The sequence below is a fragment of the Nipponia nippon genome, unplaced genomic scaffold, assembly GCF_047370975.1.
Source record: "Nipponia nippon isolate SJK-2023a ecotype South Korea unplaced genomic scaffold, ASM4737097v1 scaffold_1, whole genome shotgun sequence".
Taxonomy (NCBI): domain Eukaryota; kingdom Metazoa; phylum Chordata; class Aves; order Pelecaniformes; family Threskiornithidae; genus Nipponia; species Nipponia nippon.
Window position 1 is genome coordinate 14,595,340 of NW_028262290.1, and position 24,823 is coordinate 14,620,162.

General features: G+C 40.3%; 1 protein-coding gene across 7 annotated transcripts in view; it reads right to left on the minus strand.

The window, feature by feature from the left end:
- COL14A1 (collagen type XIV alpha 1 chain) overlaps positions 1 to 24,823 on the minus strand; it is a 129,868-nt gene that overhangs the window by 98,710 nt on the left and 6,335 nt on the right. For all 7 annotated transcript variants that reach the window (XM_087747008.1, XM_087746995.1, XM_087747000.1 and 4 more), the window contains 3 exons: positions 21,006 to 21,122; positions 19,738 to 19,881; positions 16,419 to 16,505 (listed from right to left, as the gene is read on the minus strand). In XM_087747008.1, coding sequence (XP_087603134.1) covers positions 16,419 to 16,505; positions 19,738 to 19,881; positions 21,006 to 21,122 — 348 coding nt within the window. The remainder of the gene's footprint in view (positions 1 to 16,418; positions 16,506 to 19,737; positions 19,882 to 21,005; positions 21,123 to 24,823) is intronic.

Here is a 24,823-nt window from a genome sequence, read left to right on the forward strand (position 1 = left end):
CACCACTGTGAAGAGTCTGGCTCTGCCTTCTTTACTCCTTCCAATGTGTACTCTATCATCTGCAAACTTGCTGAGGGGATGCTCTTTCCCATCATCCCAGTCCGCACGTGACTGTAGGTTCTCATCTCTCTCCCACATCACACCTATATTAAAGCTCTTCTCATCAGGCTGCCCAGCCTGTTAGCAAAGAGGGTTTTGCCTCACTTAGTCAGATAGATCACATCTCTTCCAAGCAGCTACCGAGCCTCAAAGAGGGTCCCATCATCACAGAAACCTAAACCCTGTTGCCAACAGCAGCTGCAAAACCAGTTGTTGACCTATAGGATCTGCCCAGTCCTCCTCAGGCCCTTTCCCCTCATAAGTGGGATCAAGGAGAAGGCCACCTGAACCCCCATGTCCTTGACCATTGCCCCCAGAGCCATGTAGTTGATAGTTCGTCACCCAATGCAAAGAGACCCTGGCAACAGGATTACCATAATTAGTTTCCACATATTTAGTTCCCGATCTCTTAAAATATGTGCTATTAAGCAAAAGCAGACAAATATTAAAACAAAAAATCTTCCTCGGAGGATTTGATTCTGTGGTTGGTTGGTTACATCTCAATGAGTATTTAACCAAAGAACCCCAAAAGTCTCTGCCAGTGCACTGTATTGAAGTCCTGATCAGTGGACTAAGCAGCAATAAACACACCACAGGTATCTTTTCCTAAGTGAGCATTTAAGATAACCTTTGATTTTCTTTTCCTCTAGTTCACAGACTTTCGAATTTCTCTCATCCACTAAAGTAATTATTCCCTACCATAAACAAATTACTAAATAGCCATGTTGCATATTTTTCCCCTCAGGCAGATTACACCGATGGATGTCTTCGAGCCTGCAACATTTCTTTCTGTCCAAGATTCCAGTCTCTTCCATTCACTTATTATTTCTTTGATCTTGCACTTACCGTACCATCCAGCTAGACAGATAAACAATGCATATAGGCACATCAGTTATGCACTATCATGTATGGTGGATAGTTAAATTTCTAAACTACAGAAGTACGAATAATAAATCTCAAAATAATTTACTGAATATCATTCAATGCCATTTATAGCTACTTTTCTTCATAGTGTTTCAAAGGCTTTAAAACAAAATGACAAGTCTTATCTCCAAATCCAACTGCATTTTTAAGAAATAAAACCAAAAATCTAATGTAGAACCTTATCCTAAAGACTGGAGTACAGGGATTTTCTTAACAATTTCACTCTACAGAGGAAGGCATTTTTTTTAATCTTTAATTTACACATATATGAGAAAAATATTAATCTGATTTTACAGAAAAGATCTGCATAGCAAGTAATAGGACTCCAATGATTACATTGTATATGATATTTTTTAAAACGTCTTCCAGAAACAATGGCAAATTCTAAATCTGCAAGAGTGAATTTAAAATTTACAGTGAGGAAAAGGCAATTATTTTAATTAATCTAGACAAATTATTGGCTGCTACCCAAAGTACACAACTGTTATGGCAGCTGTCAAAACCAAAGGAGAGTCCTGTCAGAAGCTACAGACTATGCTTAGACATCTGGGTTTATTTTTAGATTGGCCAGTAGCTACTTAGCAATTTACAATAGCCATAATCAAAATGAAACTGCTGGCGCTTAACTAAAACCATGTACTTCAATATGCACACATACAGTTAAACCACCCTGATGCCTGAAAAGCAGAGTGAGGGCAACCATATAGAAATTTATTAGAATAGTCCTATGGAGCTCAACAGAGGATTTTTTCATTTTTTCCCAATGAAAAAATTTTCAATATTCAATAAATAATTATTCAATATTCAATAAATAATTTTTCAGTTGTTCATGCTCAATTTTTTCCAATAAATACTAAGTGTTGCATAACTACATTCTATTAGATCAGTTTTAGGGTTTCCCTCCTGCCATCTGTTTCCTATTCTCAGATTAATAAAATACAGTCGCAAGGCTGGCAAAGGACCTGTGATTCTGTTGACACAAAGCACGAGCTTCTGAGTGTCATTTTCTTTTTTTAAGGTACAGCTAAACAGAACTGCCCCATCAAAGTCATAAAAGTATCTCAACCAGCCTCTAACAGATACATCATTATTGCTTGCAACTGATGCTTTATTACTACTTCTTAGAGAACAAAAAAACCCACTAAACATTATGAAGCTCTTAAGGCAGAAACATCTGCCGCAGTTTGACACCACCTCCCTCCCCCCTAGGTATTGAGCTGAATTTGGATGTTGAATTTGAAAGGTCTTGAGGGTGGGGAGAGGAGAGATGAGATATGAGTGGTATTTCACAGGCCACAGCCAACTTAGTCTTTCTGAATGAGCGACCATCCCTGTGCTCACAATTTACATTTTTCCTTCCTCTATCATACTTACTAGTAAGTTCAGTGCAAAACACCAGAAGTTTTACCACACATTTTTAACTACATAAACAAACCAAACCCAAGTAAAGACCCTGCTGAGACTAACATTTACTTCTGAAACAGCTGTCTGCACCACTATGCAGCCCTAATTCTGCTAACTTTCCTGCATACAAGGAAACTAAATATGCTCAAGCATCAAGCTGGTGCTCCAGAGAAGCTCCCTTAAGGATTCCAGGCGAGCCTAGTACAAGAATACCACCCCTCCACTTACTGGGGAATAAAGAGCCAAACACTTTATGAGCCAAAGACACACACACGAAAGCCAGCAGTCAGATAAGGAAACAGGACTCCCTCGTTACCTGCAGACAGACTAGTACAATCAGTACAGCTAACCAGACAGGCGAGAACACCTTTGAGGTGGAAAACATGGACCACTCAGCCAAGTAAGTAAGTTCTGTTTCAGCTACTAACCATCACCTTTTTAACCAAGGGGCATAGCTCAGTTGCAACGCCAAGGCTTACTCAGCACACAGGGCACCAGGCAAAGGGTGCTGACCACGAGACAGCCCAGAATCAGAGTCCTGCATCAACAGGTCCAGAAAGAACAAAAAGACCCTCAGATTACGCAGTGAGGGTGGAAAAGACCCTGAAATCCTCTCTCCTTGCTACAAGCTCCTGCTTAATGTTGATCAACAGCGTTAGTATCAGATGAATGAGACAGACACTGAAACAAGGCTCCCCGCCTCTTAAAGCGTAAGGAACAGCCTTGAAAGGGAACAGCAGACAGCTCAAAAGAAAAGATTCAGCACCTTCTGGCTGCATTCAAGACAAGGCCATCTTAAGGATCACAGTCCCTAAAAAGAGATAACAAAAAGTTAACCTTAATCTCCCTTTTTGTTGTCCAGAGCACAAAGCAATGCAGCTTGTTCATCAGGGTGTTCAATACAACCGAAATACAAACCCATGACAGACGAGTTTGCTGATGAATGCACCAGTCCTTCACGATCGTAGCTTTCTTACGAGAAGGTCTTGGTCTTGCATTTCAGTGTTTATTCATGCAGGAGAGGGTGCTGATGCAGTCAGCTATCACATCACCAAAGCTTTTTTGACTCTCCCTTCAAGGCTGCCACGCAAATTTTAACAACTGCCCGGAGTTTCAACTTGTTACTGCATAACTTCAGTTTCAAAGACTAGATAGCGTCTCATATCACAGACAACCATCACTCATAATATGCAGAGATATTTACCTAGAATATACATAGGCATGAGCAAGCCTACAGACTTCAAATTATGAGAATTCATGTTGCCAGATGATGAAAAACTGTTAAGGAGTGTCTCAGCATGGTAGTAATGAAAGTATTTCAATAATGAAACATGTCAACACAGACCCTGAATCTGACTTAAGGTAACAGCCTCTTGCTGCCAGCAGAATCCAGCCGCGCCAGCACACTGTGGATTGGATGGATGCTCAAGAGCTAATGACTTGAAGAGATGAAAAGCAGTCTGAAGAGAATGAAAGACCATTCATTCAGCTGAGCTTCTATTAATCAGTCATTCAAGAATGTGAATAGCAGTCTCCCACTTCAACTAAGAATAGATTGTACAAAAAAAGGTCAGTGCCTTAGGGAAAGCCACCAAAGAAAAAAAGAGCCCAGACAGGAGGGTTTCAGTTGGTAACGGTTCAGACTCACCAAGCATTATACGTATTTACTGTGCAGAGATATGAGGACAAACATCTTATAACTCAAGGGTTATTGTCCTGGTTTCGGCTGGGATAGAGTTGATTTTCTTCCTAGTAGCTGGTCTAGTGCTGTGTTTTGGATTTAGGATGAGAATAATGTTGATAACACACTGATATTTTAGCTGTTACTAAGTAGTGTTTATACTAGTCAAGGACTTTTCAGCTTCCCATGCTCTGCCAAGTGCACAAGAAATTGGGAGGGAGCACAGCTGGGACAGGTGACCCAGAGAGGCCAAAGGGCTATTGCATACCATATGACATCATGCTCAGTATATAAAGCTGGGGGAAGAAGAAGGAAGGCGGGGGGGGACACACACGTTCAGAGTTATGGCATTTGTCTTCCCAAGTCATGGAACCCTGCTTTCCTGGAGATGGCTGAACACCTGCCTGCAGATGGGGAGTAGTGAATGAATTCCTTGTTTTGCTTTGCTTGCGCCTGCGGCTTTTGCTTTACCTACTAAACTGTCTTTGTCTCGCTCCATGAGTTTTCTCACTTTTAGTGTTCCGATTCTCTCCCCCATCCCACTGGGGGGGAGTGAACAAGCAGCTACGTGGGGCTTAGTTGCCAGCTGGGGTTAAACCACGACAGTTATGAACCTGAGGATAAGCATCTTGTAACTCAAGGGTTACGAACCTGAGTAGTTCTGATATTAGAAGCTGGATCATTTTATGACAAAACTGAAACTTACATTTAGGTCCAAGATGGGCTAAGTCTCTTTTTCTTCTCTGAGAGAGTAGAAAGAGACCTATAAAGCTTCCCCTCCCCGTCCCCCCCCCCCGCGCTACAGATTCTCTAGATATCTGTTGTCAAACCTGTGTCTACTTTTCAATGAAGCAGATGCATTCAAGGAGAGTTCCTAAAGAGAGACAAGGAGGGAGACTGTGGATAACAGAAAGGCAGTCTGTCCAATCTCCAGCTTCTGCCTGGCCTGGAACACTGCACGAGAGGTAATGCACAACCACGACCATTTATATGATGTTAACTTACTGACAGATGGAAGAAAAGCAGTTCCTCCTACAGAAAGGAGGAGCCAGGAGATAAGTGGAATCCCTGGGTAGGAATGGAGACTGGCCGTAATTTCTAATGCCAAGCTTTTTGTTTTCTGAACAAAGCAGGAGTTTGTCTGGCATACACAAATTGAAAAAGGTATCCAGCAACCTCCGTGTTAATACTCAATCTCAAACTAGGCTAAGGTAAATAAAAGTATTCACAATTTTACAGATAGCCAAAACAGACAAGGCAGTTGTTACAAAATATATATGAGACCCTTCTTACGTGAAGATCAACTCCTCCCTCCCCAATCTCTCTCTCTTTCTCTCTGTTGCTCTTCCTCCCTCCCCAATCTCTCTCTCTTTCTCTCTGTTGCTCTGCCTTCCCTGATCTCACTTCAGTCAGGGATTCCTTCTGTCAGGATCAAAGCACACTGCTCAAAGTGAACCCCTTCCCAATTCCAGCCTTCATGGCCACTTCTGGGCCTTCAGTTTCAAGCTTGCTTTCTCTCAAGAACATATTTCTCTCTTATTCAGATGATTTCAACACACTTGCAAGTAAACTAACGGCTATTTAGTTCGGCCAGATGGCAATTGTAAATGCTGCAATCTCCAAATTTGGTTTTCTCCAAAGCAACTACCAAAATGATGGCAAAGGAAAAGCATTTAAGAATTCTGTCCATGTCAGTGCTGATACTTCCTATCAGGTTTTCCAGTCGTGGGAGGCAGGAAGCAGGAGTTTGCCAAAGGATCCTGGCCAGTCCATAAAAGTATTGCCATTGCAAAAGGAAATCCAAGTTGCAAGTAGTAGTCGAAGGATACAAAAGCTTAGCTATGTCCTCCAGAGGAATTCATCTGATGAACTCCTGGAACAAGCATTGATCATCCACAGCACAATCAGCTAAACTTTCCGGACACTAAAGGGGAGTTTACCCAAGAGTTTCCTTGCAACAGAGTCCTCCTGTAAGTCCTCCAGTGACTAACAAGGAATTTCTAATGTACAAAGCTCTGCATGGTGGCTCACAGGTTTATAGACCGGCTTGGAAACTTAATGGATGCCTCTCATCAGATTCTACCTTCTGAGAAGCACAGAAACCAATATGGCTTGGATGGGGTATCCTGAATTCATATGTCAAAGAAAGCAATGGTATATTCTGACAAGTTTACTTCATCTCCTGCTCTTAAACAGATATTTGCATCACCTGAAGTTGAGAAAGAAGAAGATGTCCATGAGGAGTCACACAGAAGACAAATGGAAAGCCATCACTCGCATGGCACAAGTTAAAAAGCAGTCACTGTCAAAAAAAGCCATGATCCACCAACCTAGCATGGAGGGGGGCCTGCTAACAGCATTGCTAGGCAGGTTCTAAGTAAAGTCCAGAGCAGAGATCTTTTAGCACCACATCAGGATGGTGATCTGACCAGCAGTGAAACGAGACTGGATGCAGACATTTAACTGAGAGTCCTATTGGCAAAGATCAGATGGTCAGGTGCGGCTTTCACTAGTGAAAGCTGAGATAGGATGCATCATGGATCCTCTGCTTGGGCTAAGGTTGGGCAGAACAAAGCCAAATGAGTCCAAAGCCAAAGTGACAGAGTCTGAAACCAAAATAGGTCTATAAAATTATTCCTGGGCTAAGCAGCTTCAGAGTGGTCAGAACAGAGTGGTGAGGGGAGCACAATTATAAATGCTGCCAAAGCTTTGTGGTGGTCCAAAATCTTGTCAGAATGCTGCAGCATGGTCCAAGCATTCCCCAGTCTTCTCAAGGGAGGCATGGGCATCTGAGGCCACTGCCCAAAGAAGCATAGATAATAGATGCATTTTTATGTTCATATTATCTTTAATTGATTAGCAAATGCTAGAACAGGCAGGTATACACCACACACACAAGAGCTATTCACAATCAGGTCAAAGGACTGCATGTCACTGCATGCCACATAGCTCTGAAAAGAAAGGATTTTTGGTAAAGACTACTAAAATGTGCATCCTGTTTCATGCATGACAAGGTAATGCATCCACATACCCCCTACAGACACTGCAAAGATAAAACGTTCAAGTCTCAGTAGGATGCATATACATCTTTTAGGGAAATGTAGACAGTAGCCTACCATTTAGACAAATGCAATCACTAGTTCTAAACTTCACTATATTTTTTGATGCAGACTTTAACTTACACATGTCCAAAAATGAACCCTATCATACTGAAGTACTCCACAATGTTTAAAGAACTTATCATATCTCCAAAGTAGGAAAGGCATCTGTCCCTATTCTGCAGCATCTAAGAAACTGATGCTAAAGACTAATGGCCAGGGTTATGTCTACACTTTGTAATGGAGGACAAGGTAGAAGTCCTTGAGCTAGCTAGTTCTGAGCATGCTAGCGCATTCACCAGGGAGAGTGCTGTACTGGACAATATAGCTGCACTGCTATCAGTTTTGTAGCAAACTTGGTGGCATCTAGTTCAAGCAACCCTTTGATATTATACTGCACTGCATTGGAAGGAAAAAAAAAGGTAAGCAGAAACTTTAATTAAAAAAACCCCACCGATCAGCAAATACTAATCATGGAATTATCAAAAGTCACAAGATACCCCCCTGGTGACCTTGTGCTTTACCTATTATGCAGCCTCAGGCCAAGTAGGTTGGTGTTTGCCTCTTGTTTAAGTACAGCACAGACCCAGAAACTAAACATTAATTACAGGGGTCTCATCTTGCTGGTATCTTCCAAGATCAGCAACACATATTTATAACTTGCACTCAGATTTTTATAACTTGTACTTCCTTCATAACATGGTCTATTCATGGTTCAGACTGGTGGGGGTTACTGCTTAGGGGGTAATGACACTTATGAGAAAGAGTATCTGGGGATTGTACAAGATTTAGTATGATATGTTTAGGGTAGGAACAAAAGGCAACGAAAGGGAGGGATCAAGGTAGTTTGGGGAGGAACAAGCATGGGAAAACAGAAAGACAAAGGGGGCTAGTAACATCTACACAGGTGGCTGGTTAGTACTTCTTTGGCCAAGCCTTTTGCTTGATCACCCCACACCTATTGGGACTACATGCTCAGTCTTGCTACTGGTTGGATCTGGGGGCATGGAGCTAGGGCCACCCTGCCTGCTTCTACAGGGCTACACCATTCAGTGATCCTCAACACAAGACAAAAGAGAAATCATATCGACAGTGGAAGAGTCAAGTACTTTCCAATAAACTTTGCTTTTACCCTCAGATTGCAGAAGCAGATTAATGTGCAACGGCTGGGAAGACAAGGACGGCTTAGGAAGAACAGAATGGCACTGAGGAAAAATGCTCACACAACATAGTTACCATCTCTTTCTTCTGCTTGCTCACAATACAAGACCTAAAGTGCACTCCAGAAAACTGAGGGAAGTTAGTAAGGCCAATTATAGGTTGCATAAAGACATAGTTGATGAGTTCCATAGCCTAGGAGTTCAGTAATAAAAAAATAGAAAAATGTCATGACTGAAATCAACATTTGCAGTTCCATTAGCCAGGATGAAGTGAGTAAAACTATGAAACACGTCCAACGGAGCAGAAGTTCAGAAGGTATTCATTCCTGTGGCTTAGTCAAATACCTCATAGCACTCATTTCATACTGTCTAGTAATACTTACTGAAGCATCTGACATTAACTAAACAGACAAGTTAATAAATTAGATAATTAGTTTCTTCTGCTGAATAGTATCTTAATATACCTCTCTGTGGATTTTTTCCTACTCTGCCTAAACAGTGCACTCAACTGCTACAGAGTGCATGTCAAAGCTTATTTGCATCAAAGGTGGTAGCAGTATTGCAAGAAGAAAGCAAATCAGTGTATTGTTCAAGTTTATTATACCTCTCATTTCTATCAGTATCCGAAGACTGATATGACCTCACTGCAAGAGCTGTTAAAACAGAAACCTCAGATACGTATACCATGTCATTTTGAGGAATGATATGCCTTTTGCATTATCTGATAGTGTGCATAGCACTGGAAGAAAAAGTATTATGGAAAAAAAATCATTCCGAAACATTTACGTTGAAAGATTGTAGAAATAATGTAAATAATAATATCACTAATAATGTAAAATACGTTGGGAAGACAAAAAAAATGAAAAACCATCTCACTGCAAAACAGAGTAACTTTGGATACATCTTCACAGATTTCGCAGGCAGCTGAGAACTCCACCCGTTTTCTAGACATGGACCAAGAAGCTAAAAGTTATGTTCACAAGAAAAACTACAAAAGATCCAGCACCAGAGAGATATTGTTTCTCCATGATTCAGAGCACCGGCAGAGCACATTCACCTGAAAGAAACTGCAGGCATACTTACTCCTATTAATACTTAGCAAGTAATTATCACATGAAAGATGGTTTCAGGTGTCTTTCTAGGAGACTTTATGATACTGAACTCTGAAAGTACTAAAAACTTGAAATTTAGTACAATACAACCAAAATCTTTTCTCTGTGCAGCACTGAGTAGTAAAGAAAACAAAGAGGAGAGTGGGACCAGCATGTGTCAGCAAGAACTCTGAGTGACCAGCCATTCTCCGTGATATTTATAACTTGTATTTACATATATCTGTATGCATAATAATAATGATAATATCACTAATAATATTAAATTCACTAACGGTCACTAGTAAAGGTCACTAATAATAATATTAAATCCTTTCAAAGGAAATACTTGCTTATCCTTACAGATCATTTTTACCTCTTCCTCAAAAACTTTTATACTTAAATTAATATACAAATGCAGGAATATCAATCAAAACACATGAAGTCACTATTCAATGTTTTTAACATTAGTTCACATTATATTACCTACACACAGATAATATAACCTGGCATCTGCACCTTTGTTATACTTTGTGGCAGACAAGGTATGGCATTACACAGCTCATTAAAAAGAGCTGCTGCAGTTTTTTTCCTATCTCTCTCCGAGGCCCACTATGATTTCTGCATTATTTTTTACTCACCCAATGTCTAATTTTCCATTCCCAAGCTGTCCTTTCTATACCCATGACCCAACAGATTAGCTATAAATCTTTTTTCCTTAACTTCTCCCTGCTGGTCTCAGTCTTCCACAATGAGAAACTCAGATCTAGCTTTTATTGTCAGTTGATTTATGCTAGAGCTTCCTCCTGTATACTCTGTTTGGCCACAGAACTGAGGGGCAATACCCCTTTTCTCAAGTTATGCAGCTGGCCCCACAGCAGCCCAGACAGCTTGGCTAATGTTCTGCCAGTTTGGTTCCTGGCGTGTGCTAAAGGTGACTCCATCAGAAAGAAGCATCTAAGGGATTTAAAAAGCTGCAGTTCTCCCAGGCTTTTTAACTAGGCCACACATCACTAGATTTTCATAGGAATTGGTAAAATAACCACACCTGCCCCTAATTGACTTGGTCCAGGGATGAAATGCAATTTTCATTTGAGAAGGTTGAACTAACCAGCATGTTCTGTGCTGTGCAGTGAAGATCTCTGACCTCCCTAACAAGTCATACTTACTATATGACTATATTACATGTACTTTACGATGAGAAAGTAACTGTTAAATTGCATCATACATAAATCACAATCTTTTAGGGGAGCTTATTTCTCATCGCTTTAATAGCCTACAGTCTGTAGAAGGCTTACCGTGCAAAAACTTGATTCAGAAGAGAAATCTGGTCCATGCATGCTCTATGCTGTCCTAAATCATCACGATTTGAGATTTGCATACAGGAATTTCTGAACAGGACAGGTTTAAGACTGTGTAAACGCTTTACTCTAGTAGAGCATTAATAAGAGCATCTCTTGTATTAGGTGTCTGTGCCCAGGTTTGGCAGCAGGCGTGGCCTTTTCGAGAAGAGGCCAGGGGCCACCCTGTGCCTGTGCACAGCTGGTGGCACCTCTGGGAAAACATATTTAAGAAAGGGCAGAAAATGGCAGGCAGAGAGAGGAGGAAGGGAAAAGGAAAAAAAAAAAAAAAAGCGAGAAACAGCAGAGAGACCCCCCCAAGGTCAGAGGAGGAGGTGCTTCATGGTGAAGCAGATATTCCCTGCAGTCTGTGGAGGACAAGAAAGGTGTGAGAAGAAAGGAATGGCAGAGAGAAACCACCATGTCCTGATCAGAACCCCTCAACACCCCTTCTGCACCACTTGCTTCCTCTCTGAAGGGACTTGGACCGAGTGTAACTTGCAGTGATAACAAGGGAGGAAGAGAGGAGTCTGGGAGGAGGGAGGAGGTCAAGTTGAGCCTGGAAAAGCACGGAGGAAAGCTGTTGTTTTAATGTTTGTCTTGTTTCCTACTACCCGCATTAGCATTTTTTTTTTAATTATTTTAATTGGCAATAACTTTGACTCTGTTTGCCTACCATAGTAATTGGTAAGCAGTCTCCCTGTCTTTATCTCAACCCATGAGCTTTTTCATTCCTGTTCTTCCTCTTTTTTCTCCTGTCCTGCTGGGAGGGGAGTGAGCAAGCAGCTAGGTGGGAGTTTGGCTGCTAGCTTAGGCGAAGGCACCACACCTCTCAACTAAAAAAACCCAAAATAAAGTCCACAAGCAAGAAAATAAAACTGGCCCTCAGTGTTTTGTTGTTTTTATTGAAATGGGTGGCTGAAAACATTTCAGGCACACAGAGAAAGGATATAGTCACGTATTTGCCACAGGATATAGTCAAAACACTGTCATTCTCCCCTCCCCAAAGGGATCTGATTAGAGAATCACTTGTAGAAGCACTCTGAGAAACTGTAAAACATCTGAGAAGGCACAGAATGTATTAACCCCCGTCGCTGTACAGAAAGGAGCTTTGTACATGAGGGAGCTGGAGAAGCGCCAGGGTACAAGTACTCAAATATCAGTGTGTGCTGAAAGAAGCTGAGTCTGTGAGCTTTATCTCAACAGAGTGAAAGAGAAAAGGCTTCTGACATTATTAATACAAGCGTGCACAGCAGTGATGAATCACTAAGCTGAAAACTGACAGGTTCTGAAAAGTATAGAAAGAAGATTCAAGACTTGAAAGTGGTTGTGCAGAAGAACTAGAGGAGGTTTCTGGAAATCAAATATAAAGTGAACATTTGATGGATGAGTGCTAGACATTAAACTTGAATTAATTTGGCACAATGACATTATTGGATATACACTGGAGGTTTGTTTGAGATAAGAGAGTAGTATTTAGAGCAGGAAAGAAAGGAGTAAATCTTTTCAAACTACTTGAATGGGCAGGACACAATAGATGGAAAATTTTAATCTAGGTTAGTGAAGCTGCTGGAAAAATTACTAGCAAGCCACACAAGCCACTGAGAGTTCCACAAAGACAGAGCAAAACTCAAATACAATCATCTAATTTAAGGACAGAAGAAAAAGGTAGATTTGGGAGTTTAGGAGAAAGCATCCACACCTGCCAGCACTAGAGCCTCAGACACTTGGTAATCAAATAGCAGACAGCACTGCAGAATCAGTCCTCCAAACCACAGACGAAAATAAGAGTGAGAAGCTTTGACACCATCTGGAATCATTAATATAGATATCCCTCTTGTATTTCTTAGTGAAGAGCTGGTAGCTATGAGTAGAAGGCTTATGGTGAAATCTTTGTCCCACTGACATTGAAAGTCAAATTTCTAGATTTTATTAGGTGACCCTGAAGAAAGTATATTAGCTAAGTATTTATAAACAACAAATTTCAGTGATTATGTGCCTTTTGTGCCTTTCAGGAAAATCAGCAGGATACATGAATTGTTATAATGCACAAACTGGACCTTGCATTATTGACAGAGTCCACATGCTTTTTCACACACATTGACAAGTGTATTGCCGTGCTTTATCATTTTTGTCCCAGAACATTGATTTTGGATTTTCTGGCCTACTAAATGCCAAACCTGTCCTAATATTCACACTGGAGAATTCTGCCAGGCAATTCTCCATACGCAGGAGAACAACTGATGACCTTTGCCTTCCTAAGGCTTGCAAAGACACTCTAGTTTCTTGGTATATAAACATCCTTCTGTAACACGTGGGGCAAACATTCACAGAAGGCACCTCCTTACATCTAAACTTGATTCTCATACTTGCAGAAATGGTGAAACAGGCTTTTGCTATTCTTTCAGTCAAGACAAGAGCAGAAGCCACAACCACTGACAATACCAATCTGGCCAATGATTGTTTTCAATTTATTTTGTGAGCAAAGATTGTTCTTGTTTTCAGATAAGAGATTATACTATCTAATAATTTCTTTTGTACTGTTAACTCCTAAGGTCTTACCAACTTGATCAAGGATATAACACAGCCACAGAATGTATCAGGGTTGCTACTAAATCCATCAAATTTAGCCATATACTAAATTGTTATGAAACCAATTAACTGCTGGCCTGAATTAATTTGGTCATACTCAAATCACCTCCTGTCAAACACCTGCAGAGGATCAAGTTATTCTTCATGGTTTTGCCATAAAATTTTGCCCTTATTTCTTTAACCCATTTCTTTCACAGACTCTTCCTTATTCTTTTTGATCCAATTTCAATTTGAGGTGGAACGGTCTTTATATATTAAACTAGGAAAGTTTTGATACCATTACTCTTTGTGTATCAGTTCTGAATTCACTTCTATCCCAGCTACGCATTTTTTGCTGATGCTGTTATTTCTGCACAACGTTTTTGCTTGGACTCTCACCCTACTCCCACTGAAGTCATTCAGTTGGAATCTCCATTACTTTGAATAATCATTATACTGCGCAAAGGGAAGAAATATGCAATAGCTAGACAGTAGGAAAAAAAGTCTATTACTTTACATTAAAATATAGCTGGGTTGGGAATAGGGCTAAACAAAATCAAGAATTCATAAAAATTAGCATAATGTTTTTTTCTTTTTGGTCAGTTTTGCTGATCAAGAACTTTGTAAGTTTTGCCTTTCTTTCAAATATATACCCCAGTTTTCTAGTAAGACCTGCTACAGTTAAGTGTAAGGCAATAGCTTTCCACAAGTGCTGGATGGAAGTGTATTTTGCCCTGATACAAACTGCCCTGATACAACTGAAGAAGTTTAGATGAGTAAAAAGTTGTGCAGGAGGGAGAAAGCAATTGAGCTAAAGCCTTTACAAGTAAACAAGAAGCCTAAAAAGGGAGAGAGTGCAGATCCAATGTCCTCTTGCCAACTGTATTTTTGCCCCTACTCCATGAAAAAGCATAAATCCTCTCCCACAGTCTGGCAGACACTTTCCTCTGTCTGCATTTAATCAACATTTTCCTATTACAGGCCCAGTTTTCCCTCCTTCAACTTTTATCACTTGTCCTTCATTAAGAAAACAAATCACATTTTCCTTCTTTAGTTCTCTCATTTCTTCCAACTCAGTCTTCCTCTAGACATGAAATAAAGTTCACCTATCCACTACCCCATCAGGCACTAGCAGGTACAACTTGCTTCTTTAAGTGTTGTCAATACTAGCTAACACTTCCCCCAGTGTACCCAATGTGATGAATTCAAAGGTGCTTTGGCTTGAGAAATGCTGTATGGAAACAAACTTGCATAGTGTTAATAAATACAACATGGCACAAGTATGTATAGTAAGAAGAAAAACCCACTGAAGTGAGAAAAATTTGCATGGGTTTCAAGGAGCTTTGGGTGAGGTCTTTGATACTTGCATTAGTAGGAGACAGAGCTAAAAGGGACGGGAGAAATGGGATTCTTGAAACTATCTGATTTATTTGCAGAGGAACTATTTAAGGTCATATCAAGCTGTTCTCGTCTGTGCTTGTTCTGTACATCATAAATAACCACGAAGGGAATAATTACTGTTGGGGTTACTTCATAAAGAAGATGCTATTTGAATTTCAGAATATCAGGAAATAGAGTTCTATATTAAGCTTGAAATAGATTTTACTGTCCATACTAGACAAGCTTCTCATGACAAGCAATACCACATTTCACCAGAAGACTGGCTCCTTGCAACCAGACAAAATGAACTCCTTTTTTGTCCCTCAAAATATTTCAAATGTTTTCATATATATGACCTACATTAGGACAGAGTTATCAAGTTATCACATGTCTAATTATACAATAATACCAATTTGACCTTAGGTGGCAATTAATACTGCAAGTCTGTCTTGCAGCCAAGATGATACGAAGTTATTATGTACACACACACATGCACGCTCAATTCTTTCCCTACTCAAAGTTCACCCAGTGGGGAAGTACAGGCAACATGATTTTTTAATGCAGGTTCAAAGACTGCTTTTGTGCTATTCATGCTGGTATGTAGTTTATTATTTTGGACAGGCGGGACCATTGGGCCGAGGCCAACTGTATGAGATTCAACAAGGCTCAGTGCCGAGTCCTGCACTTGGGTCACAACAACCTCATGCAACGCTACAGGCTTGGGGAAGAGTGGCTGGAGAGCTGTCTGGCAGAAAAGGACCTGGGGGTGCTGGTTGACAGCCAGCTGAACACGAGCCAGCAGTGTGCTCAGGTGGCCAAGAGGGCCAACGGAATCCTGACCTGTATCAGGAATAGTGTGGCCAGAAGGACCAGGGAGGTGATAGTGCCCCTGTACTCGGCACTGGTGAGGCCGCACTTCAAATCCTGTGTTCAGTTTTGGGCCCCTCACTACAAGAAGGACATCAAGGTGCTGGAGAGTGTCCAGAGAAGGGCAACAAAGCTGGTGAAGGGTCTGGAGCACAAGTCTTATGAGGAGCGGCTGAGGGAGCTGGGGTTGTTTAGTTTGGAGAAGAGGAGGCTGAGGGGAGACCTTATTGCTCTCTACAACTACCTGAAAGGAGGCTGTAGCAAGGTGGGGGTCGGTCTCTTCTCCCTAGTAGCAAGTGATAAGACAAGAGGAAGCGGCCTCAAGTTGCGCCAGGGGAGATTTAGGTTGGATATTAGGAAAAACTTCTTCACCAAAAGGGACTGACTTCACCAGGCACAGGCACAGGCTGCCCAGGGAAGTGGCTGAGTCTCCATCCCTGAAGGTATTTAAAAGACATGTAGATGTGGTCCTTAGGGACATGGATTAGTGGTGGACTTAGCAGTGTTAGGATCGTCAAGTCCAACCGTTAACCTAAAGGTCTTTCCCAACCTTAATCATTCTATGATTCTAGTGCTTACTGTATGAAGTGGGAAAGCAAAACCACAGAACTAAAAGCAGTACCTCTGTTGAAGCAACTCTCCAATATTCCTGAGAATACTGATTTTTTTTTTTCCCCTTCTGTTTAACTTAACCGTGGGAACCAGATTTAAAGTACTGACTTAAAGAAAATCTATACAATGACCAAGTTCAATAAAAAAATTAATTATTTTCAGCATATCACAGAAGTCACGTGTTATGATCTGACCTTCTGGAGCTGGTTTACTCGCATTTGTTTTTTCTGGATCCTTCACCTTGGATTTACTTGTTTCTTTTCTTCTCTCTATATCTTTAACTGAAAAGTAAGGAGGGAAAAAAAATAATCAGTCAAACTAGAAACAGCACAGTCAGAAGCATGTAGTTTTCTTCTTCCAGATAAAGAAGTCGCACGCAACATCTTGTGATATGCTTAGGTAACATATGTATGGTTAGCATAGGTATGCTTACTGGGTTTTCCCCTTCCTCCCTCTGGGTTTATTCTTTTTATGAATCTTTCCCCATCCTATCATCATTAAAGTTCTCAAGAGTGACTCTCCTCACATAGGAGAGTCCAAATACAGTGACATCAGCACCTAAGCCCACGCTGACAAGATCCAGCACTGGAAATATAGTCCAGAAAATTGGCAAAGCTAGCTGGTGAAAGTCCAGCATTGCAGAGTTCCACTCTAAGTCATTCAACACAAAAGCACATAAGCCAGCTGTTACATTATCCTTTTTAAAGAATCAGCTTAGATCCCATGCCCAAATCTGTGTTCAGGGCACCAAATAGTCCCATGAGAGCAAAGTTGCTCCAAAGCTCATACTTCAACAGTTTCCTGTCCCACAAGTGGGTGGAATACCTCCCTTATTATGTCCCAAATCTCTCATAACAGCCAAACAGAACCCAGCTTGATTAGCAATTCCTAATATTACATTAGTAGCCAGTACCACTCTACTCATAGTCTGAAAGATTCTGGCAAAATCATTGCTAAAGTCACATATTAGGAAAAAAAAAAATCCTTTCATAATTTCCTTTGAATGCTAATTGGTGTCAACGCCCCAGCTGTCTACAGTGGCCAGGAACAGCTTAAAAGAATGAAACAGAGAATATCTTTCATAGAAAAGAAAATTCTACTCCAATTAAAATCTTTAGTTTATGTAGAGTTGGATCATCCAAGCAGGCACTGAGTCTTAGCCAGGATCAGAGTCTCTCTGTGCTAATCGTTCAAAAAACACTGAGAGGGTGAAAGAAAGTTATCTGTCCCTTGAAACATATGATATAAAATAGACAAGTATTCTGTTTTGCAGAAGTGGAACCAAAGTCAAATGGATTTCAGTAATTTACCTAATAGTGTATATGGAATATCTGTAATAGCCAAGAGGGCTCTAACTTTCAATTCAAAATACAATCACAAGACCATCCTAAGGTCTTAGGAAGACAACAAGCCATTGTCAAACATCTAAGTGTGACCTTCTCAGTGCGATAACCCTCTGCAGAGCCTACAGCCCTCGCACTCCAGTTATAGAGGTAGGAAACCTGGTGAAAAAATAACTGAAGTTTTGACTCCTCTTCTTACTAACACAGCATGTGTACCTGTATATCACCTCTACCTTTAGCAAACGGTTGTGGCACTGATTCAGAAGCAAATTCAGGTCCACAAGCTTGCTGAGGAGTCAACCAAGATCTACCTTGGTAAAAGCTATTAGCTGGGTTACAGATAAAACCACGATGACACCAGGTCTTACTCAGAAGTCTAGGTTTAATCCTTACCTAAACAAGTCTCCAGCTAAAACAAAAGAGGTGAAATTACCAGAATTATACTAGTCAAAAAGGATGCCATTGCTTAGCCTTCTAAGAACATTCCTTTGAGAAAAGGCTAAGGAGCTCCTTGATGGCCTCCTCTAATGCTAGTGCTGTTGAGCAGCGAGTCTCCAGAGAAACAGTCTGAAAATGCTCAAAGGAGACAAGTTGGTCACATCCTGACAGAGATTTCTGGATTTGGGAAAGCCGTTTCTAACTGTCAAAATTCCAACCACACAGAAAGAACAGACAAGAAGACACCAGTTTTACTCACATATTTACACAGACGAACAACTTATCTAGTGCATGCTTTTACAGCTGCATTTTAAAAGGAAAAAATTCCCCAGTTATCTTTGTTAATTACGTACTATGTACAATAACTTACAAGCAGCACTATAATAAGAAAGCATACCTGGCTATATAGAGAGGAATACTCTTTTAACAATAAAACCTTATTGTAAGCTTGAGAATTCTTTGCACATCAGTTACAACTCAGCAGCATTAAAAACATACTTCCAATGCACTAAACTAGAGGATATTCTCAAAGCTTTGTATATGTTTGACCTTTTTTCATCTCAAGAATTAGTGACCACTTGTCAGAGAAGGGGAATAAAACATAGAATACAGGATAGCAAAAAAGAAGGATTTGTATACATGCTGTATCTGGTTTTACTCATGCAAGGCATCATGTTGTCAAATGAAACTCCAGTCTCATTAAGTACTACATGTTTTCACCCGCAGCAAAGAAAGAGTATACTAAACAGAACATAACCCCCATATTCTTAAATCAAGTTGCCAGCTCTACTTTTCCTGAAGAATAGAGGTAGTTTAAAAAGCAGCCACACCTAATATTATAGAAGTTGTTGTAGCTTTCTGTGAGCTGCTCTTTAATGATAAAGTAATGTGTGGTTTTGTGGGTTTCCTAACCAGGATAGAACTTAAAGTAGTAAACACACAGTTGCAGCGACGAAAAGCTAGAAAGGCTTCGACACACACCACATCAAGCAGTCAGCATATTTTATCTTGCGCTGGTTCTAAGAGAAAGGGGGTTTTGCAATGACAGTGAGAAATTTTCAGTGTCAAGGGAATTCAGTACGCTTTCAACTGTACTCCCAGACTGTCACATTTTTGTCTTTATTGACCAAATCTCCACTGATTATATTTAACTGAACTGTTTAAGATGCAGATCAAGACAAATCAGCTAAGACATATATATCACCATTATACAGACATTAAGAGTATGTATAGGTCAGATAAAGTCTTAAGCATAATTTGTAAATGTATTTGACAGCTGAAGACCAGTAAGAATTTAGCCTTTCATAGTATCATTGAACTAGCAACTAGTTGCCAGTTGGCATAGCTAGAAGAATGTTTTAATAAAAAGTTGGACAAAGGGAAGGAAATTTTTTAAGTATCAGAATATAGCACTTCCTTTCTTGTTTCCGCTCACTGAAGATTCTTTTCCATGAGATACTGGCTAATTTCATAACGGAATGGGGAAGAAAGGGGTTCCAAACCAATGGAAACAAAGATAGCCCAAAGCAAGGATCCCCTGTGCAAGAGCAACTGGATCAATTCAGGCCTCCAGCTGTATATGTACCAGTTGAAATCTGTGGCTCCGATTAGTCTCTCACCACAAAGAAACTGTTTTTCTATTGTCCCCCTTTGTGTCAGACTTTGTTACAATTTCATAAATTACATTAAATATCTGATAAATTCTGCATGTCAGGCATAAAAAGACACATACTTCTGAACTGGCCTTGTGCTGGCTTACTCTCCTCATCTTCACTGAATGCAATGATCTGAAGGGCATAGTTTTGATCTGGAATAAGACCTTGAATAATTGCTTTGGTCGCAGTGTTTTGAAGAATTAATTGATTGGTTTTTCCACCTGTAAGAGAAATGACAAAAAACCCACAAATACATCACTTTGTTTGCTTTTCTTATAGCACAGTAAATGTAATGACTTAAGACTATCTCAAGCTCTACAATGACCCAAGTGTTCCCACTCTTGGGACTATCCACACAGCCAGGCCAGAGGGCACCCCAGAAAAGCAAGAAGTCAGGCAGCCTGACCAAAGACACAGAGCAGTTTTCTTAAATAGAAACACTCTAAGATCAATCAATGAGCCTTTGATTCTGGGCCTCATGGAACAGCCACGGTGTCCAGCAAAGCTATTAATTAAGAAAAAAAAGAAACATTTGACAAAAAGCTGTCAAGTTTGGTAACATCATACCCACAGGCTTTCACACTGCTCTGTGATTGGCTGCCAGTTCTGACCCCATTGTACCCACATCATCTCTGAATACCCTCTTTGCCCACTTCCTTTGGGCAAGGAAATTCTCATGTATAAATAAAAATATTGAACATTTCTATGCATATATATATAAATAACGATCTATACAAATATGTACAAATATGGTTTTTAGCTGTATGTTAAGTGTATCTATATCTAAATTTAAATGTGTACAGAATTAGTACCTCTACACAGGTAGCCTGATATAGCCACTTTGTTGCCTATCTTTACATTTCAAGTTTTCATTCAAAAAAATTTTGAAAGGTTTGGTTTGTTTTGTTTTTAAAGTTTGGTCTAAAATCTTTTTGGTCTTTTCTGGGGACCTCACTAAGGGAGAAGGCCCAGGGAGATACACCTCACAGCTTTGACTGAAATAGGGTTCCTATGCTCTCCCTTGAACACTTCAAAGATTTCCTTACACCCCACTGGAAGAAAGGTAAAGACAGATGATCAGTGACAATTCCCAAGGACTACATAGGAAGCATAACTAGCATCCCCCCACTTCTACTATCTTAAGCATTCAATTCCCATATTCTGTGCCTATGACCACCCTCTGGTGAGATGGATTTCTCTCTTCTGTTGACCAGCCAATACTCCATTATCCTCAGCTAGCTCAGTTCCTTAGTCCTGAAGGATGCATTAGCTTCTGAAAAGCTGTTCAGCATTAGGAAGACAGTCCTTTCACCTTAAAAAGAGAACATACAGACTTTTGTTTTACCTGAACTTGGAGTGACAAGAAGCTTATATCCAGTAAATTGCCCTTTGGGGGCTTTCCAAGAGATCTGTACACTGTCAGGACTGACTACATTATATCTTAGTCTTGTTGGTGGGGACACTGCAAGTGGGGAAAGAAAACAACAGTTTTAAATTCAAATAAAAAGCAACCACCAATTTTAAACAAAAATAAACACATATAGGAAGACAACACAAAATTTTAATGGTAAAGGATGCAAGTTATTCAAAATGTCACATACATCAGTTTATTAGTTTGTAAAATGACATCCCCAGGTGCACTACTTCCCTCAGACATACCTTTTATTTATCTCTTTATAAAAACAAACTAACAATCTAACAGCAGAGGACAGAAAGACAAACAGTGTTAGATGTTAAGACTCTAGTTTAGCAGGCAAAGCTGGTAATAAAAATGCTCTTTGTTAATATATGGGAATTAAAATTGCTCTCCTTGCTTACACTAACAATATGCATTCCCTAGCCTCCTTTACCTCGCATTACTGTGGGTGTTTCCCCACACTTAAGGTCACTCAGGGCCAAATTTTCAAAGCTTCTGAAGACACAATAACCAAGAGGAAAGACAGGCATGCACAAGGCAGAGGGAACTTCAGCTGCCCAATTTGCAAAACTGGCCTAAGCAGCACACAGACTTGCCCAGCTGCAAGTACTGCTTCAGTCTCATCAAGACTAGCAGGCATGCACAGGCTAGTCAAGATTTAGACAGGGGCAATCTGGATGGTAAGCAAATCTGGATTCTGTTTATATTGTGCCATCACCTAGGTTTCAAATGGAATCAGCAGGTGAAATGAATAAAAGCATGAAATGATTGAGAAAGAGGTGATAGTGAAGCAATACAGAGAGGAACGAATGGAAAATCCACCCTGCACTGTTGCTGCAATATCAGCAAATTTGTGTCTATGCGCATAAACTAGTTTTTCACAACTTTGCATCCCTCTGCTCAGGCAAGCTCCACTGATGTTGGACAACGCTCTGCATAGCATTTCTGCTCTGCTTCAGGGAGCCACATCCCTCCTTCACAGCAAGCAATTGAAGCAGAGCTGCTAGTTGTGCAGCCTGTGGTATCCAAGGCTGTCAATAAGGGGGAAGTCTTTATATATTTGAATAGAGTTTGGCTCACAGAACTAACTGATTAGAAGGAAAGGCAGCCAGGGAAGCTACCCAGAGGCTGAACAATAGAAAGGGCCAGAAAAGCTTAAACTTCTCCATCAACCTTACCCTCCTCTTCGCACTACCTCCACAGCCCCCTGAACTTCCTCCTTCGTTTTCCAAACCCTTGGTGTCTCTGCCACTATCACCCTTAAGGTTTCTGTTAGTAAGTCTAAGAAATAACAGAAATTATCTGAAGGGGGGAAGAGGTAATTTCTTTTCCCCAGGGCCCAAGACAGCTCTTAATTGGCTAGGCTCATGCCCACAGTTTGGTGGTCCACTAGATAAAATAAACCAATGGTTCTCATGATATTTCTGAGATTTAAGGATTACAGCATACGGAGCATCTGAGTCAACAGGCAGAATGTGCTAGCCAACAGTCTCTGGCCTCTCCATTTGACCTGCTACAGTCAATGCAGCTCTGGCACTAGCAGCAGCCAAAGACTTGTCCTGAACTGATTACTTTTTCCTACGTGCTTCTTTTTCCAAAAGCTTAGGGGAAGAAAGAAAAAGCAAAGAGGCAGGCTGTAGTTTTTTTGAAATTTGGGGTGGTGGTTTTTTTCATGTCATCTACCATTAAAAACCTTTTGGATCTTAGAAGTAAAAATCTGGAGGTTTAATACAAGAGATGTATTCCCTTGCATCCAGCCTCTCAATCCATAAGGGACAGTTTTGCCAGACCAAAGGCAGGTTCTGCAGTTCTCTGCCTTGAGGAACTTAACACCAGAACACAGAAAAGAGAGTACATAAGCACCAAGAACCTCCACCTTCTCAAAGACTTCAGAGAACAAGCTCAAGAAGAGAGGCAAGGGGACAGAAACAGCAGGTAGCACACCAGTTCCAGACACTCGAAACTGTTCCGATTCACAGCACTGGGCTTACACCCAAACAGTGCATTTCCCCAGTTGCTGGGCGCAATCGTGTCAGACCTCGCCTTCAGACCACCTGTCACCTCCCTGAAGCTTAGAGAAAGAGAGGCTGCAAGCAAGAGTGTGCGCAGGAATCGCTGCAAATACAAAATCAGTTCTTTGAAAATTTGGCCCTTGTACTGCAAAATGTTTTGCTGGGCAGGTTTCTGCAAGAACATTCAGCATGCTATAATTGTAATAAAATTACAGAGACTATGGCAAAAAGTTTTGAAAGCCAAGCAGACTGTAGTTATGGATTACAGCTTTTAATTCATTCTCAAGATTCATTCTGTCTTTGAGCTATACATAAATCACAATAATTGGGGCTGAATGAACCAAGAGTAACAAATCATACCTAGAAGTTTTCAAAATATTAAATTCCTTTTATTATTTATTTCGTCTAAGGAATAACAAATAAACTTTTGAACAATGACAATATCCAAGTGTAAAAATGCTGCACATTTTACCAGGATTAAGTGGTAAATTTGTATGGGGATTAAGAGGCAGAGCAGAGAGCAACAAAGTAACACCAAGGATTCACACAAAAAAAAAAATCATGTCTTAGAATTTCAGAGTTCATTTTCTCTGCCATCTCCTTCCTTCCCCTGTCATTCCTTTCTGTCCTACTTCCAACTTAACAGTTTATGAAAGCACCTTCTAACAAAGAAGCATAGTTCTGGCCTAATTACTATTAGCCATCACCAAACCAGGTAAATTTTGGGAGCCCCTAAAGAACAATCACAGATCTTACAAGCAAAGAAGGACACAATCACCAGAAGTTTTTCTGTTTACTACGGAGTTACAATGTGAAAGACTAGAAACGTTGTGCCAGAATAGTCTTTACATAACTAGTCAATTTTCACTGGGCACTTTTTGCATCAAAGGTGGCAGTGCAGGGGAATGGACATTCCCACACAGCAATTAACCATAAGGAAGAAAAGAATTATTCACCAGACAGATACTCAACTGTGTCTTAGTTGTGCAAAGACTAACATGCTGGCATAGAAGAGTACATATAGCTAAGGAAGTTAAAAGTCTAACACTTGAACAGACAACAAAATATTGATGGGAATTACTACACATTCACCAACCTGAAGAGGATATCTTTATTTCTTTGGACCTTTATTGTCTGTGGAACAAAATCTCACTTCTTGCAGAAAGGGAAAAAAATTAATCCAAGCTGAGTCAGTTAACTGATAAAAATCAGTAGCTAGAGCTTGTTAACTGGTTTTACGAGAAGGCAAAAGTGAATGGCCGTCAGCAACATTAGAGCAGTCACCCAAAAGAAAACTACAGACAAGTTCATGGCTTTGCTTTCTGCTGCCAGATATATTAGCACTCCAAACACGACTGTTGTGGACAACCAGGGAAAGAGTGTTTTGAACTATTCAGTATCTTAATGGAAAGGAAAAATACCATAAATTGCATATGTGCAGCTCTAAGACATCCAATAGTCTAGGACTGGACACTAACTAAACCTTGTGGCTTCCAATTTACTTTTGTCATAAGAATTGAACAAGTTAACATGCACTGCAATTACTTAGCAATTACATTAGTAACACATGGAAATTATTGCTACACAAAGAAAAGTTTCCATTTTTAAATACAGAAGGAAAATTCTTAAAGCAAGTTACTTTATGAATAAATGGAAAACTCCGAAGTATTTTTCTTGCCCAGCACTATTGTTGTGTACTATATAAGAACATAAGTAGGCCAAAGCTGGATTTTT